The sequence below is a fragment of the Coturnix japonica genome, chromosome 1 (assembly GCF_001577835.2).
Source record: "Coturnix japonica isolate 7356 chromosome 1, Coturnix japonica 2.1, whole genome shotgun sequence".
Classification (NCBI taxonomy): Eukaryota; Metazoa; Chordata; class Aves; order Galliformes; family Phasianidae; genus Coturnix; species Coturnix japonica.
This window is the reverse complement of record NC_029516.1, coordinates 36,340,182-36,357,873: the sequence shown is the minus strand read 5'-3', so window position 1 is coordinate 36,357,873 and position 17,692 is coordinate 36,340,182. Positions and strand designations below refer to the sequence as shown.

The window sequence follows — 17,692 nt, the reverse complement described above, 5'->3', positions numbered from 1 at the left end:
TAAAGGGTTGGAATTGTTTCATGGAGGAGAGTGAGAGGTAGATAGAGAGCCTGGAAAGAAATAGTTGTTAACCCTGAAACTCATGAAAGTTTGACCTGGCTGTTTCTAGATCCACACAACTGTAAGCACTAAGTCAAGGATTTTCATCCTGGCTAGTGGGACCAAGAGGCAGCAAAAACAGACTCTGCTGTGTTGCTTTCTGAATATTGCAAAATGTACCTTGTGGGTTGTGAAAGAGATATCAGCGCTCTGTTCTTAGCAAATCTGCTAAATTTGTCTCTGCAAAAGCACTGAGAGTGACTGAGATCAGAATTCCCCTACAAGTATCAGACCTGGGTCATGCACTCTTTCACAGTAGGAAGTGACTGTGCGATCCAATAGCCAAGTCCTGACACGTTTGGTCTTTGGTTCCACGGAAAGAAACAAGGACTTCCCAATGAAAGTAAACACATGATGGATATTAAATGCTATTGCCACTCTCACAGAAAATAAAGTGCCCGTAGCAGGAGAAAGAATCCAACCCCGCAGAGTTTTGTTCCTCCACAAGCAGCCCCAGAACAGCACCCGCGCGGGTGGGGGAGCCGAGAGCTCCAAATCAGGCCGGGCGCTGCAGCCGGGCCCCCGCGAGCACCCGGGGATGCGGTTAAAGAAGCACCAGTCGAGCGGGCGGTGTGGTAGCACGCTTTATTTGCAGCGGGGTTTCCAGGGCAGCACACGAGTCCCGAGCCACGGGGGCTGCTCCGGGCGGCGGCATCGCTCCCAGCCCCGAGTGCAGCGGGGCCGGTGCCGCTCCTCCCGCCCCAGAGGTTTTCAGGGGCGGCGGGTCGAGAGGCAGCCGGGGTCAGCCCCAGAACGGGCGGTGGCTCCGGCCTCTCATAGCGCCTGGTAGGTCCGTCGGGGCGGCGGCGAGCCGGGCGTCCCGGGCCCCGAGTCGATGCTGGCGCCCGGCGAGAGGGAACCGGCGTGGCGGAGGGGCAGCCCCGGCTCCTCCGCCGGAGAGAGGCGGTCCACGATGCTGGAGAGGCAGTCCAGGCTGGACAGCGCGCCGCTCTGCTCCGTCGCGTAGCCTGGCACCGGGGCGAACCTCTTACCGCGGGCCGCCCAGCCGCGACCCCCGCCCGCCGGCCGCCCCCGGCCCCCCGCCCGCCGCCGGCCTTACCGTGGGGCATCTCGGGGCAGTAGCCCGCCTCGAAGCTGCTGCCTCTCGCCGGCCAGACCGGGCTGCCGCAGTCCGCCTGCAAGACAGCGAGGGGCCAGTGCCGGCCCGTCCGTCCCCGCAGCCCCCCAAAGCCTCCCGGTAGAGCGGGCAGTGGCCCCTCGGGTGGGCTCCAGCGGGGTCGCGCCTCCCTCCCCGCACACGGCCCCAAGCAGAGGGGACAAAGGGCAAGCAGGGACCGGGGCTGGGTGTCCCAAAGCCCCTGTGCAAGTTCAGCTCTGAGAAAGGGCCGGTGGGAACCCAAACCGTCCTACGTTTTTAAATATAACCCAAGCTATCCACCTTTTCCTGAAGTCCCGCTGCCAAGGGCCCTTGCTCGAGCCCATTGTGAGCTGCCCTCACCCTGCCCTGCTCTTACCATCGCGTCGGAGCAGCTGGAGCTGGGGCTGGTGGGCTCGGAGCAGCTCTGTCCCGGCAGGTGATAGTAGTTCTCCACCTGTTCCCTCAAGAGCTCCTGGAGGCTCTCGATGTACCTGATGGCGTTCCTCAGGATCTCCACTTTGGGGAGTCTCTGGTTGGGGTTGGCCGTGGTGCATCTCTTCAAAGTCTCGAACGCTTGGTTCACTTTCTTCAGCCTCCTCCTCTCCCTCATAGTGGCCGCCTTCCTCCGGTCCATGGTGGTAGATTTCCTCTTGCAGGCTTTGCAAGCCCACATGAGGCAGTGGCCGGCCTGGTGGTGCCCACTGGGGGCCCGGATGTGCTCCTCTTCCTCAGGGCAGGCAGGCTCAGTGGGTGCAGGGGCTCCGAAGGGAGGCAGCTCCCTGGGCTCAAAATCCTCGGGGAACTCACCCTCAGGGGATGACAGGCAGGAGCTGTCATAGAAGAGCTCGGATGGGGAGAACTGGCAGCTGTCCATCACCTCCATCTCTTCGTCCTAGGCAGAAGTGTGGGCTGGCAGCTCGCAGCTCAATGCAGCGATTCCCTCTGCAATTAGCGACCCGAGACAAAGTGGCCTCCGGCTGATGCGGGGCCCTATTATATATGCGCATCGTAGGAGGCTGGCCCGCAGTGGCCCGACTCCATTAGCATATCCCCCGCAGCCCCTGCAGGGCTGGGCAGGCCCCCTCTGGCCCCCAGGGGGCTGATTTGCTCTTCACCCGCCTTCGGGCAGCAGACAAGCTGGCAAGCGGTCTCTAAAGCCTACACCAATCTGGGGAGCTTGGAGAGGGAAAGAAAAAGATGGGCAGTGAGTGCATGGGCCATGGACATTCCCCACGTCAGCCCCTGCATCACCTTGCCATCACCAAGGGGAATGAATCCCCCCACACCCACAGTGCCTGCTCTCCTACCCCTGATCCCACACCCCAGATCCAACTCGACATGATTTACTCCTCTTTCAGCACTCACATTCACCCACTGATCTCAGAAGGCACTTTGTGCTGTAATTAAAGCTACGTTCCCACAAGAGAGGAGAACAAGGACAGATAAGTGTAACGAGGAGCGAGCAAACAGATGTTAGTGCTCTTGGGTTGGGTCAGACGGAGAAGCGCTCACAAAGAGCGTTTGCTGCCAGACAAACCCCTTCCCATTGCTTCTCCTCCGTGTGCGACCTGATGCTGCTGGAGACACAACAGCCGCACAGTGCCCCGGGCCCGCTGATTTTCTGCTTTCAGGCCAACTCGCACCGTTACAGATGCGTCCCAGCTGCCGGCATAACAAACCCCTCCTGGAAGTGTAAAATTTCTAACCCCAAACCTCTCGGTAACTTTACACAGGGCAGGGACAAAGCCCCGCGGAGGCCCAGCCGCTGCAGTAGCGAGCAGAGCTGCGCAGGGGTCATTAGAGCGGTAATGAAGCCATTTAACAGGCAGCTGCTAATGTGCGGGAACCCTTTGGTTTCAGCCAGGTGGCTTTGGCGGTTGGGGAAAACATTAGGAGACTGTAAAGGCAACTTTCCCTACCTGGGAATAGAATTATGTGATTAGGCTACCGCAGAAAGAGGGAAAGGAGCCTGCGGTGATTTGGATGGAGTAGAGGGCCACGGGGCTGCGGAATGGCTGCGGGAAGGGGAAGGAAGGGGCATTGCCACCCTGCTGTCTGCAGGAGCCTTGAGAGGGACACAGTCTCAGACACTGCGCCCACCCAAAGCTTCTGCACCTGCCTGGGCAGTGAGCAGGGTCTGGGGTTAGGATCTACCCCTGACCCTTGTGGACCCCTGCCCTGTACTCTCATCCCTCTACTGCCAAGGGAAAAAAAGAAGAAGAAAAAAAGGAAAACAAACAAACAAACAAAAAAATGGGACAAATTTTCTATTCTTAGGCTGAAACTTCTAAAGGAAAGTGCAAACGTGTATGCAGCCTTCAATATGAGAAAGATCTGGGGGCTTTGGGAGGGCTGTGTCTTCACTGCAGTGGCTTATTTGAGTCCATAAGTGGGGATAACCCCCTCTGAAAGGAATCCAGCAGGGAAAGCAGAATGTTGCTATCACGACTGAAGTTACAGAGAGGCAAGGCTGGGCACGTCGATCCTGTGCCATGGGCAGCTCGGCCGTGCCCTAAACCGCCGGCCGGGAAGGCTGAGCTCCGCGGTAACGTGAACCCGTCACTGGGATGTAGCTCACCCCCCCCCCCCCCCATTTGATGTACGACGTTCGCTCCGGCTGAAGGAGAGCCGTGTACAGCTTTGTGTACAAACACACTCGCTCCTTATCGGGCCGGCGCTGTGCGTGCGGGGCGGCGGGGCCGGGGCTGAGAGCACCGCGGTCCGTGAGAGGCTGGGAAAGCATCGCCCACCGTGCTGGGCTATCGGGGGTTGGGGAGAGGGGAAGCTGTGCAACACAAAGCATGTTCTGGTGTCCCTCGGGAGCGCCCAGCTCCTCTGGTAAAGTGATCTCACAACAAATTTCCACAAGTGCGGCAGGCGACTGGAACTAAACGGGAGGGGGACGCAGACACACACACGGCTACAGGGGAGGGGGCTTCCAGCCCTTTGCAACAAAATGCTTCTGACGGAAACAGCGGGGTATGCGGGTTTGGGCTGCGGGATCGGCCCGTTGGGGCAGAGTTGTGTCCGTGCGATGCCGCACCGAGAAAGACGCGTTTGGTCCCCGTGCACCTAAGTAAACACATCGCTACCTGCCGGGGGGGGTCGGGTGGGGACAGCTGAGGAAGGCATTGGCCTCTGCCGGCACTCCGGGACTCCCAGGAGAGATCAAAGGGACACGCGGGGGCTTTTAGCAGCCTTGAGACTGGGAAAGTCGCAGTTCCCGCTGCCGGAGGGCTCCCGGCGAGCACATGGCCCCGTTATTTGCCTGCTCATCCCCCGCCCCCCGTTCCCATTCCGCTGCCCGTTTGCTTCAAAAACCGTCCGCGCTCTGCAGGCAGCAGCAGCCGGAGCGGGCTGTGAGTGCTCGGTCGTGCCTGTGAGCGCCGAACGGGGGGTGGTGGAGCGGGAGGGGGCACCTGCGTTAGTGTGATCTGCAGAACAGACGTGATTAAACCACAGACCTCGTTCCGATAATATGATCCAGGGCCCTGTTTTGGTTTCGGGCTTGGGTATTAGTTATTAGTATCGAACCCAAACGCTTCAATTGCAATCACAACGAAGCACAAGGAAGCGCGGGGTCACGGAGAGCCCCGTCCGAAGTGTTCGGCTGAAACGGGCTGCGGTCGCGGAAGCTCCCTCGGGCTGAGGGGGATCACCTGAGGGACCGGGTTTAATGAGCAGGAGGAGAAGGCGGTAACACAAAGAGCTTTATTTTACAGTCAGAGGAACCCGTTCTTATATACAATATCACTTCCATCATTTAAATACATATCTGTCATGTTTACAAAAGGCAGTACTGAAATTATTTACAGACGGGAAACGAGACGGGGGTCGCTCTTTAGCACGACTCACAAGAAACGCAGCCAAACGGCTTCACCCTGACAGGAATGGACTGCTCGGCGACCGCTCCGCCGGTACAGCGCTAAGTACCGTCAGTTCAAGATAAAAAAGAGGATGGGGGGTGGTCTGTGGGTCAAAACTCGGAGAAAACAAAACGGGAGATAGAAAGAGGGGTGAGAAAAGAGTCCGTACGGCTCCGCTCTCCGAGGGCCGTTCCGCCGGTGGGAGCGTGCCCCGAGAGGCGGCCGGAGGCTCATTTCTCCACAGCCTCCTCCGCGCCGGGCAGCTTGGGCTCGTCGGAGGAAATGCTGTCCACGATGGACGAGAGGCAGCGCAGGCTGCTGGAGGCCGACGACTCCACCATGGAGCCCCCTGCTCGGCGGGAGAGAGGGGTTAGAGAGCGGGAGCGGCCGGGAGCCGACAGAGGGGTGGGAGCGCCGGGCTGTGTGTGAGCACCGGGCTGTATGTGAGGCCGTTACCTGCTTTGGGGCTGCCCCCCAGCCCGCGGGAATGCTCGGCAGCGCCGTGCCAGTCGGAGCCGCAGGTGCTCAAGAAGTCGGAGCCGGGGACCTGCGGCGGGGCGCGGGCAGAGGGGACGCTGCGTTAGCGGGGCGGGCGGCGGCGGGGCTCGCGCGTTACCCCGACCCCCCTCGTTCCCCCCCTTTCCTCCCCCCGCGGCCGTCAGCCCCATGTCAGGGGGAGGAGGAGGGGAAGGAGGGAGGGGAGCTCGGGCCCGCAGCTGGGCGCCGGAGGGAGCGAGCCGCCGTGCTTACGTTTCCTTGCTTGGGGCTGAAGCTGAAGGGATCCGCCGCCACCTCCTGCATTTTGTCCTGTTGATCCAGCCTGTGAAGCAGGTCCTGCAGGCTCTCGATGTAGCGGATGGCGCTGCGCAGGATCTCCACCTTGGGCAGCCGCTGGTTGGGGTTGGCCACAGTCCGTCTTTTCAGAGCCTCGAAGGCTTCGTTGATCTTCTTCAGCCGCCTCCGCTCCCTCAGCGTGGCCGCTTTCCGCCGGTCAGTCGGGGCCGACTTTCTCTTGCAGGTTTTGCAGGCCCAGATGAGGCACTGGCCGGGGCAGTGCGGGGGCTGCAGGCCCGGTGGGGCCAGCACGTGTTCCTCGCCGCTGCTGTCGCTGCCGGCCTCCGGCGGCAGTTGGTCCTGACACGGGGACAGGGTGCCGTCGCTGCCCGGGTACAGCGGGGAGCCCTCTGCCATCTCCAGCTGCTGCAGGGCCCCATTCTCCCCGTCCAAGTAGAAGAAATAGGAGCCGGTTTCGAAAAGGTCCATCATCATGCTGTCCCTCGGCCCCTCTGCTTGCTCCAGTGGGGTGGAAGGCTCAAAAACACCCCGAGGAGCAACCCAGATGGAATTTAATTAGTGCAGTGACATAAGTCCCCACTGCTTTATATATAGGAGCTACTGAAACCCTATCCAACTTTTAGCTGTCGCGGTGCATCACCCTCCAAAACTGATTCCAGCCAGTCTCCTGGGCGCTGTCCTGAGAACATCTCCTATTTAGAAGGCTGGGAAGGAGGGGGCACACGGAGAGGGAGGCAAAGAGAAGAAATAAAGGAAAACAAACGACAAAGAGAAATGCCCCCCCGGGAGGCCTGTGAACTTGGGACGAGGTGGTAAGGAGGGGGCTTGGGGAGCTGTGTCTGAGCCCAGCAGGCAGCTCTGCTGAGGGCTGGCAGGGAACACAGACACAGGGCTGCCTGCTGAGCCCTCCCCAGCCGCACACACACACGCACAGATACATACACACACACACACACACACAGCACCCACTTCTTACCCCAGTGCCAAGTATAGGTTTTGTAAAGAGGGCTTTCAAAGGCAGCCCTGGTTCTCCAAACAAAAGGGTGAATATTTTCAGAAGCTCCTGCTATTCCGGTAGCCCCCTCGAAGCATGCCATTCGTGTGACCCACAGCTAGCCCAAGGTTAGGAGCCAGTCTCACTATTCCTCCACACACGGGGGAAGGCTGCCAAGGCAGAGCCGTGCTGCAGAGCTGAAGCACCTGTGGTTATCACACCCTGGTGCAGTGTTTTCCTTTGAACTTTCCGATGTTTCCTGGGAGATGACAGAAGTTAATTCAGGTGACTGGGTTACAGCCTAATGGGGCTCTCTGGACAGCCCCTGTCCTTGACGGTGTCTAGGGCAATCAAAGCCCAGGCATTTGTTGTAACTGCAGCTTAATCCCTTGGGCCTGGCAAGACTTACAGAGCTTCCTGGCCCCTGAGACAGAAACGGAGCTTGTGATCACCCCCTGTTAAGATATACTGTAATGTCACATTGTATGTCTAGGCCTCTTGCACCTCAAAAAAGAGAAAGTATGGGAAAATGTCCTGAATTTCTTCTTCAAACTGATTGCAAACCAGTTTTTCTGAGTACAAAAATAGTGGAGAGTAGCCACGATTCTTGTTTCGACCAAATTAATATTGTTAAAATTGACCTAATTCCTGGTTTAATCTGGTAGAACAATATCCGGTTCTGGATGAGACAGAGAAATGCAGTCTGTTCCCCATGAAACTAACTTAGATACTTATATTCCAACACTATGTTATATATATATATATATATATATATATTTATATATTTCCAGAGTAGCCTTATAATTAAAGAATTGATCATTAGGCACAGTTTCCCAGTTTCCATGCTCTGTAATTCGTTTTCTGTTTGACTTTTGACCATTCACTTAATTTTCCTATGATTTGATTTTCTACCTTTAAAAAGGGATGTCACGTTAGGCTGTACCCATTCCGTGTGTTTCTTACATGGATTGCTGTCTGTTGAGGGAAGAGTTGCTCCTTGACATTGCATACGTTTCAGTATAAAAAAAATATAGTGCATGCTCATCACTTAAAAGGTATTTATTACAGTATTACTATTTTTTACTTTCAGTCTTTAATTTTTTTACTACTGTTCTGGGGGTGTCTGGAATGAGACAGAGATTAAAACAATTTACTGGTAAGGTAAACAAATGAAAACTGTTTAAGGGAGAAGTATTCATAAAATGTCCTCTCGGAGAGTTTTAACTTGACTGAGGGAGTTGGGACAGTAGAAGTTGAGGATCCAGATGCTCCTTCAGCTGTCAACACAAGCAGGAAGCAAAAAATTCTTTCTTTCCAGCACTGATTCATTAAGAGCTGGAGTAAATAGACCTAGTTCCTCAAAGTAATGTGGGGACAACAAAGGTAGCACTTTATTGAGCAAAACTCTTCTCAATTATAACTGAATTTTAGTTTGAGTGAAATTGGCCATTTCTCCATCATATAAGCAACTTTGATTTTGCTTTAGCAATTGCATTGCATCTCCCATTCTATCTCCTGGGTCAACATAGCACAGCTAGCAAGCAACAGTAGTTCATATGAACAAAGTACCCTTAATAACTTTCACCTTTACAAAAGCATTAAAAGTGGAGGAGTCAGAAATTGATGCTTGTCTTTGTTCTCTCACACCTCACATCTATATTGTGTTCAATCTAAGCACAAAGACAGAAGGGGAAGTAAAAGATACGAACAGGAAAAACTGGGCATGGCATTGGAATGGGGATCTCTGAGGAATTCCACCTGTAAGTTAGCCAACTGGGAAACTCTTCACAGGAAAACTTGTTCTCTGTCTGTGAAGACTCTGTGTTATTCAGCTGTTACTCCTTCTACCAGAAAGCTCTGGTACTTTTAGTATGTTTGCAAACAGACAGAAGCAGACGAGATGTACTGTATTTTGCTGATTTATGAGACCTGTTATCCTACCAAGGTAATATTAAGTCAAGATTGCCCCAAATCCAAGAAACATAGATTGCATTTTCTGTTACAGCTGATCTGATCTCTGGGACCTCAATCACTCTTTCCTCCAAATGGATTCCAGATTTTTTTATATAATAGTGATGAGCTGATAACTGCCAAGGTCATTCTTGACATCTCATGACTTGAGCAGAAGTCTAATCTTGAATTACAGGGAAACATTTTGTTAGTTTGGACCACAGGGCACCTCACAACATTCCAAATATCCCCTTATTCACTTTATTTTTTCTGTCCTGCTCTGTGTGATTTCCCCTTCACACAGAGGATCTTATCATCTGAGTTTGGCAGCGTGTTCATGTAAAGCTAGGTGACCTATTTGTTTCTTTTTTGTCACTTGTTACCTGTATGTTGTATAGTTAGAGCAGCAGTTTAAGCTATTTGAGGGCTAGTTATCTGCTATTACCCCTGCTTTGCTAAGTGGTGCACTCGAATACCTGCACCTGGGTTTACATTCCCATTTTTCCTTTCTCAGGAACATCCTTATGGAGCAATCTCTGAGCAGTCACCACTTACTGCACTTTTGATACTCATTACAGTGAGCTCACAGAATGTGTCATCCGAGTTTTCTTACCCAGCAAAATGACATGTATCAGCACTACCAATTTGTGCAAACCTGATCCTGATGTGCATACCCTGCCTGTTCATGTATCAGTAGTCACAGTTCATTGGTAAGAATTATAGAACACCTAGATGTATTGCTCTCTATGAAATTCACTGTGGAAATAGTACATTACACTGAGGATTGCAAAAGCTAAAAAGAATCTCACATCTCTTTTCCCTTCCTTTAAGAAGGAAGTTTTAAGCAGATGAGGACTGAGACATCGTCACATTCTAGAGATGTTTCACATGTCTATGCTGCAGAAGCTGTAATGGGAGAACCGGTGCACAGAAGATGCATAAGCTACTGAAGGACACGTGTTTAACCCCAAAGAAATGCTGGGTGAACAGAAATTAGGAATACTTTGAGTTTTCTTGAACATCTGGGTAGTAGCGACTCTATGGGGGACCAGATTTGCTCATGCTGACAATGGCTTATGGAAAAATTAAGCAAAAGAACTTCACTGTAATTCATGGAAGGATCATTCCTGCTGCTGGAATGAAGATTACTAAAGTCTGTGGCCTGTGGTATGTAGTAGCATTGCTGAGCCTGGATTATCTCTTCTTGCCTTAAAATACATGAACTTCACAGTAGCGTGCAGTCAGTAACACGGAACAGGTTTAGTTTTTGATTTTCACTTATATACGTTGTCAGACCACAAGCTGACTGTTGCTTACCTGCATTCTATTATTTACTTGACCCTGCTCAAATTCTGCTTGTCTGAAGAAATGTTATTTCCATATCCACAAAGTCACGTGGTCTCTCAGTGGAGGTTTGCAAAATGACTGGAGGAAGTGTGTGTACTGGGTGCGCCATTTCAGAGAACTTGTAACCAAGAGGGAGCATCCATCTCTCAAATGCAAACTTTGGCAGCTGGATTAGTGGACAGTAATATGTTCTGTGGAGACAGAAAGCCAGAAAGGTCGAGATCTGAAAAAGACACCTTCATATAATTAAACAGTCTTTGTAGGGGAAGAACTGAAAATGTTCACAGAAACCCTGGTTCCATAGCTGTTCCAAATCATTGCTGTTTTCCTTTGATTGGATATGGACTTTAGTGTTCATATCAGTTACAGCCCTGTTATCATCTGAGAGGTGCAACTTCGCTAACTAAACAGACTCCTCTAGTTTAAGATGGTAAGGTAGGATTTCATTACAGCTCTCATGTTGGGCAGTTATGAGACACAGTTCTAAATGGCAGATGCTTTAATGCCTGTGTCAGGGTCTACAGTGACAAATAGTCACCACTGCATAAACACATTTATTTTACTACAAGACATTTTCCTGGGGAGGACGGAGTGCCAATCAGAAACCAGAAGCCCATTACAGTGTTGCTGTCTGGGACAGGCATTTTCCATGGTTCTGTCCAGGAAGAGAAGCTGTAGTGATTACAGACCTCTCCTACTTTTTGACTAGGCAAGAAAGAGAGGAAAGGAGGTGTGAGATGAGTGATACAGCACACACTGCGTGCTATATAATGATAGTTTTTTGCCATCAGATTTTCTGTAAGTGCATGAAAGATCATTTTACAGTCGTATACTACTTGGTTGTTAAGTCTATAAGCTGTTGGAAGCACAGAGTGTATTTTCACACTCCACAGTTTCAGAACATAACAACAGTGATGTCTAAACCCGATCTTGGTAAAATGGACAACAGTTGAATCATAGTACTGATAATTAAATACACATTTTAGTTCTGTATGTGAAAGAAAGCAAAGACTGTTTCTATATCCAGTACTCAGGTTAATCATATCCCTGCTTTTCATGGACAAAAAAAGAGAGCTCAGAAGGTGGGAAAACAGCTGCTTCCTTTTCTGGAGCTCACGTGGAATTATTGCAGGGCTCTTTGTGGGAAACTGGAAGGACAGAGGAGTGGAGTTTGGAAACTGTGAAGATACAGTAAAAGTTATGGGTGTGGAAAGCTCCCTTCCCAGCAGTAACATAGGCATTGCTTAAAACACTGCACATCACAAAACCATGAGTGATTATGTTGAAATTGTCGCATTTTAGACATAAATTGTATTAAGCTGTTTCCTTATCGACTGCCAAATACTTTTTGACATATACATGTGCCAGTTTAATGAGCTGTTTGATTACATGGCTAACAAAGTTAATCAGCTATAGTCAAAGGTAGGCATTGCTTGATCAGACTTAATTCTCAGTGCTGCACTAATACAGTCCTTAATTATTCCATGCATGGGTGGATCTTAAATGCACAAACATATGAAATGAGAATATCTTGAGATAGTTCTCCTTCCAAAATGTAAATAAAGCACTGGCAGTAATGCAGCCCTATGACTGTCCTCTGGATTTCTCCATTCCTCATGAGGCCATCTGCAGTTTTAAGTTCTTGTTCATTATATTTTGAGTATTGTTCTGCTTTTGTAGGCAACCAGTTTATCTCATATGTGTTGATCCCTCTATTATATGTATTCTGAGATTTTGTTCTCCATTTCTTCTGCTTTCCCCTACCCACATTGCTGTCACATGAACAAATAAAGCTTGTCTCAGGTACATTATCAGTGCTTGCTTGAGCTCCTTTAGTGGACATATCAGTTTTCTGATAGTGTAGGGTAAGCATAGAATGATGTTTTCCTGTCCTGCCATGTTTTTGCCCTTGCAGACATAATTGCTACAACCCATGTGCTCTCTTCCCAGTTCTTCCTTAGGTGCAACAGTTGGCCTTTCTGAGTCAGTCTCAGCTTTGAAACACATGCATGCTCAGATATAGAAGCAAGTTTTCCAGGGCTGGGTTTTGTGGTACACTGGGTGATCTCAATTTTACCTCTAAATGTAAGCTAGTCCATTCCAAGGCTCAAGTATTGTTATATTTCATCCTTTTATATAGGTAGTTGTTCTAAAGGCACCCTCAGAGGAATTAAGTTCAAGTTTACATCTTTTCTTACTTGAGATTTATTATAAACATTCTGTACATTTTTAACTGATGTCTGTTGCTGGCTATTTTTATACTCCTGCTATTGTCATGTTACTGCTATCATCTGAATTCCCATAAACATGTTGCTGACTGATTTGAATGTTATGTTCACAGCTTGTACTTTGGGTGCTTTGACATGTGACCATTTCCTTTCCAACTGCCAGTCGTGTTCTGTTCTCTCTGTACCTTTTCACAAGACTGCTGTGTATCCAAATACCTTGGGCTTTACTTGGCTTTAATCATGAACTTAAAGAGTTTTTCAAAACTATTTATTAACTTATGTCTTATCCTCTCTGATAGGATGCAGGTGTTACTCGAGTTGGTGTGTTTTGATGTCCTTTCCTGTCACTCAGTCTCCTGTATCTGCTGGCTTCTTTTACTCAGTAAAAGACAGATACATGTCTGTTCCCACTTGCAACCTAGTCGGCTGTCTACCTGGAAAACACAAGGATGAAGTGTTCAGACTTCCAGAGAGGACTGGTCTGTTATGCTACCGTCCACCAAGTCAGTCATCCATATTTTCTGACAAAGGTGTGTATCAGATGCTTCAGCTGAAAATACCAGTGGCTTTGATAAGTTGCAATAAAGAAGTTTTCTTCTAATGCTTGATTTCACTAGATCTGTACCAAATTCTCTCTCCTTTGTACTGGTCTGTAAGTACAGATGAGTCATCGTAACAAGATAGAAAGCACAGAGTAACAAGGTCCCAAGATGCAGCAAGTGAGGAATTGCTCAAATGCAACAGTTTAGGCACAGAAACAAAGGAAAGAACCTGCTTACCTTCAGAAGGCCTCAGGTATGCAGTGCTCTCCAAAGGAATGCCCTTGCCTCCACTGCCAGCCCTTACATGAGGTCTGGGAAGGTGTGGATCTTGACTCCACCCTTTCTGGTTACTGAGGTGCACTGCATGCAGCTGAGCTCCCCTGGCTTGGCGCTGCCTTCTACCAGGTGCTCAATCACTGCTTCAGGCCCTGAGTTGGCATCTCTACTACAGTCATACTAAAAGAAACATGACGTTTTTCAAAAGCTGGAAAGAAGCTGGTCTCAGTCAACATTCCATCTTCCCAAGGGAGTTCATCTGATGTGTGAAGAGAAATGAAAGGGGAGTAGTGTTCAGATATTCTGCATGACAAAATGGCTCTTAAATCTAGTTAGATTGCATGCAGCCACACTACAAAAAAAATGTCTGTATTTTATTTCAGATAAACTGCCTAGACTAAAAGATGGTTGGTTGCCCTCTCTGCCTGAAAAAATATCATCAAAATATGGCTGCAACTGAAATGATGGGAGTTTTTGGATTCTTAGAGGAAGAGTACATATTGTGTGGGGTTGGTTTTTTTTGGGAAAAGCTAATTCCATTGAGGGAAATTTGAGAAGGAAGAAATACCATAAGGGTGTATTTTCATTAGACAGAGAACCCCTGGAAAAGCAATCCTAGATCTGCATTCTGGACCCAGTAACTAGACAACATGTAGCTATGTTTAAACTTAGAGAAAATAGTGAGAAGATATTCTGCTTGTGAAGTGTGAAAGCTGGCTTAGAACAGAATCCACCGGCTTGCAGAGTCATTATTTTTAAACCACATTTGTGCATTGTAGCAGCGTAATAGAAATGTTTGGCTCAGAGTGCCAGGCATTATAGTTATTACTTTGTAGTATTATTCATTACTATCATAACTGCAAAAGAGATATAGGCCCGGTGTATGCTGCAACTTCCAAGTGACAATCAGTTCGTTTTAGGTAGGCCCAGACGTAGCAGCCTTCATTGTTCCTAAATGACTACTCAAATATTCTTGCAAGTGGCACCACTGGAATATAACAGTGGACATATGATTTCTCAGTAGTCTTAGCCCAGGGATCGGCATATTTGCCTGAGATGTGATAAACATGGATAAACAGATCCCTTCCTTGAATCAAGCAGAGGATGAAAATAAATCAGCGTCTCCTGTGTTTTATTTGAGTGCTTTAAATACAATCCTAGAGATTTATTCCTGGATTATTTTGAGAGGGGGGGAATCAAAATTGGAAATTCCCTACTAATTTGACAATTATGATAATGAGATGACAGTTCCCAAGCAAGAGGATGCCGCAGCTGGAGATACGTTGGCTCACACACTTTGTAGCTTTTTATCTGCATCATCAGTCCTTGTTGTCTCCTGAATTCCTCTCCAGATTTCTGAGAGTGCCTTTCATTAGTGGCTGTTTTTTGGGGTATTCTTTTTGAGTTTGGGCACTTGTCAGCTAAGGATTCTACTGAGTGTCAGGAGGTCCAACAGTTAAGTATTGTAACAGTTAAATGTTCTTGGGATGCCTTATCACAAGCCAGTACCTATTCTGTGTCACTGCTCCTTTCTCAGTACATTTCTCTCTTTGACCTTCAGGAAACCAAAAACAATTACCACCTAACACACCAACAGAATTTCACATGCAGAACAGCTTCATGGAGCATGGAATGGACGGTCATCTATATGGTCTGTAACACTGAAAACTTGGCATGCCCAGGAGTCACAAGGACTTCTAGTGCCCAGACAAGCCAGAGGAGAGCACACATTTAGAAAGGCTTGCGTGCAGGAGATGGCAATGATTGCTCCGCAATCTCACTGCTCCTTGTAAAGCAGGACTGGGCAGCGTCCCGGCTGTTTTGCTGACAGCTTCCACTGGCTCACTTCCTCCCAGAGCCATGGTTTTGAGTTACCCAGCCAGGCCAGCAGGCCTTCATTGCCGGTCATGTGATACATCTTTGGCATGGAAATTTTTTTTGTATTGTGCGTAAGCCACGTGCAGCAAAAGGTTAGCCCTGCTGAAATCCAAGGCCTAAAATTATCTTTGCAGTCCTTCCCTGAGATAAACTATAAATAGTTCTTCTATAGCATATACAATAGATTTCCTAAATATGACAGAACATTCTATGTAGAGCATAAGGAGTTGTTTTAAAGTGGCAATAGAAAACCTTGTTTCATTTGGGTTCTGATCTCATTGTGAGCAAAGTAAGAAGGTCTTACAGTTTTGCCTCTTTGAAAAGATGAACTTTCAACCAGATTTTATCATCATACTGAGCTCAGACTCAGTTTGGAATTTCTTTTTCAGGAAAAAAATGAAAACACACCGTATGATGTTAAATATCAGTGAAATACAGTACTTGTATATTTCATTTATGCATCATTCCTTCCTCTGGAGCATTTTAATAAAGGCGCTGTCAAATGTTGTTTACAATGGATTTTTGTCAAATACAATATTCTTTTCATAAAGAGATTGGCTCTGTTAACATAATTTCTTCAAGCTTTTGTCAAGTTTTAAATCCTGCTGGAACTGACACCAACTGCCCGCTCTGACACTTGTTTGTTTCTTTTCTCTCAATTGAACCATTCTCTGTCTCTCAGCTGTTGCAGCAATTTCATTTTTTACTAAGTAAATCTCCTTGCAAGACATCTTCCTTGTTTTTGGAGAGCCATACGATATGGTGGCACAAAGTATTTCAAAGCTCTCAAAGTGCAGTTCAGTTCATTGCCATTAAAAAAAAGAAGCTTCAGTTTAATTCCTTTTTTCCATAAAAAAAGTTTTTAAAAATCAAAACCAATCACTTCTTTAGATAAGGATTTACTGGTCACAATCACTATGAATCCAACTCATGCTTCCTTTTGTTAATCTGGAGCACGGTAGTTACATCTGACTGATTTACATGTCACTTTAAGAGCCTGAGTATGTGCTTGTGTATGTTGAAGTATGTGTGGATTGGGTATATCCTAACAGCGATCACAAGTTAGAAGAAAATGTTAGCATCTTAAATAAGTTAATCTTGTTGTTTTGCTCTTATTCTAAACACGCAGCTAAGAGATTTTTGTCTGAAGACTGAATAAGAAGCAAGGTGCCCTTGTCACGAGTGGCCTGCTGTATGCCATGAGTCTTTGTTGGGAACCTTTCCAGGACAGGCAATGAAGCCTTCTGTGAAAAAGCCACTGCTTACCATTAGTTCTGTACTGCCAAGATGTGAGAACTGGTGGGATGATGAAGGTGAGGCAGAGCGTGAGTACTGTGTGGCAGCGATGCTGTCCATCGTATCTTTCGACAATCCCCAGGTCCCTTGTTTGTACTGAGATAATGTTAGCGGTGTCAGAGATCCTTTCGTATCCCATCAATATACAGGAGAGGAATGTTTGTCTTATTAAGCTTTGTACATAGTACAGCTCACACAATTAATCTCCATTAACCAGCAACCTGATATGTTTCCATAATCTGCCTAGGAGTGCTAAAAAAGGATAAGAAAAAATGGAAGGGCAAAAGAAGGAAAAATGAACAAGTGATAAATTTATCTGCCACCTTGAGCATGCAGTCACAGTCTTTGTGTACTGTGTGTCTTGCAGTGTTCCTACAAGTCACCCCACTGGAAGGAGGCATATATTTAAGGAATTGCAGTAATATGGAATTACAGAACATCTTTTGTCAAAGCATCCTCCTGAGAGAGGTTTTCAGGAGTGACTCTCCTAGACATCTATTCTAGATTTGACATGAACTGCTCTCTGTGTACGCCCATGTTTTTCCATTGACCATCGGAGATGGTTGGCTTAAACTGAAACTGTCATATGGCTAAAACTGATTCAGCTCTAACACAGAGGAGGATTAGAGTGCTCACCTAGGCTTGTCAAGGTATTGCACTAAGAAAAGGACATAATGTAAATCATCCTTGGAATTCAAAGTATTATGTCCAGGTTGGAAAGGTTTATCTTATTTGCCTTATTGCACTGTTGAGTAGGATTTTAGCTGCTGAATGGTGTGCTTCAATGACAACCCTAGATCTGGATTTTTTCTTTAGCATTCTGAGAGACATTCAGACTAAAATCCCACATACAAATGCCAGTTAGCTCTGGGAATGTTTTCTGAGCTCCTTGGCTGACAAAGTGCTGTGTTGTCAGATAGCTCTCTTGATCTCAAAAGGGAGTAAGGTTACATGCTCAGGAGCCAGTTTCCATAGGTCAGTTCCTTGCCCACGCCTAGTGTTGTTGCAGCTCATTTAAGAATTCTGGCTTAATTACTTATTTCCTTATGCCTTCACTAGTGGAATAAAACCCTCTCCTCTGTCTACACTCTGTCTGTCCCATTCTGCACTTGCATTGCATAAAAATATTTGTTTTTATATTTTAAGATTAGTGAAAGCGTTGTCTCAATAGAGTCCTTTGGTCCCAAAGCTAACTTGAATCACGAAGGTTGCTGTCAGCGCTCATAGTACTTGTGTTCTTTATTTGTGCTTTTCTCATGAGCTACGTACATTTACAGTAAGTCCTAATTAAGAGCATTCCTGCGCGACTGGCAGGAGTGTTC

At 47.9% G+C, this 17,692-nt stretch overlaps 2 protein-coding genes across 2 annotated transcripts; both read right to left on the bottom strand.

The window, feature by feature from the left end:
* Positions 1-596: 596 nt before the first annotated feature.
* Positions 597-4,803, bottom strand: MYF5 (myogenic factor 5). Its single transcript, XM_015857363.2, has 3 exons — positions 1,575-4,803; positions 1,160-1,235; positions 597-1,067 (listed from the first exon to the last, which is right to left on the bottom strand). The coding sequence occupies exons 1-3, from the start codon at positions 2,079-2,081 to the stop codon at positions 874-876; spliced, it is 777 nt and encodes a 258-aa protein (XP_015712849.1). The 5' UTR covers positions 2,082-4,803; the 3' UTR covers positions 597-873.
* Positions 4,804-4,894: 91 nt separating this feature from the next.
* MYF6 (myogenic factor 6) lies at positions 4,895-7,608 on the bottom strand. Its single transcript, XM_015857375.2, has 3 exons — positions 5,815-7,608; positions 5,521-5,611; positions 4,895-5,413 (listed from the first exon to the last, which is right to left on the bottom strand). Exons 1-3 carry the CDS (start codon positions 6,331-6,333, stop codon positions 5,295-5,297), a joined length of 729 nt encoding a protein of 242 aa, XP_015712861.1. The 5' UTR covers positions 6,334-7,608; the 3' UTR covers positions 4,895-5,294.
* Between the last annotated feature and the right edge of the window lie 10,084 nt (positions 7,609-17,692).

Bases quoted from the DNA above. Each gene is read 5' to 3' on its own strand.
- MYF5 (XM_015857363.2), bottom strand. From the start codon at position 2,081: ATGGAGGTGATGGACAGCTGCCAGTTCTCCCCATCCGAGCTCTTCTAT. The intron at 1,236-1,574 runs GTAAGAGCAGGG...GCTGTCTTGCAG, and splicing joins CCAGCTGCTCCGACGCGATG to GCGGACTGCGGCAGCCCGGT. The intron at 1,068-1,159 runs GTAAGGCCGGCG...CCCCGGTGCCAG, and splicing joins CTGCCCCGAGATGCCCCACG to GCTACGCGACGGAGCAGAGC.
- MYF6 (XM_015857375.2), bottom strand. From the start codon at position 6,333: ATGATGATGGACCTTTTCGAAACCGGCTCCTATTTCTTCTACTTGGAC. The intron at 5,612-5,814 runs GTAAGCACGGCG...GCCCCGCCGCAG, and splicing joins TCAGCCCCAAGCAAGGAAAC to GTCCCCGGCTCCGACTTCTT. The intron at 5,414-5,520 runs GTAACGGCCTCA...CCCGCCGAGCAG, and splicing joins GGGGGGCAGCCCCAAAGCAG to GGGGCTCCATGGTGGAGTCG.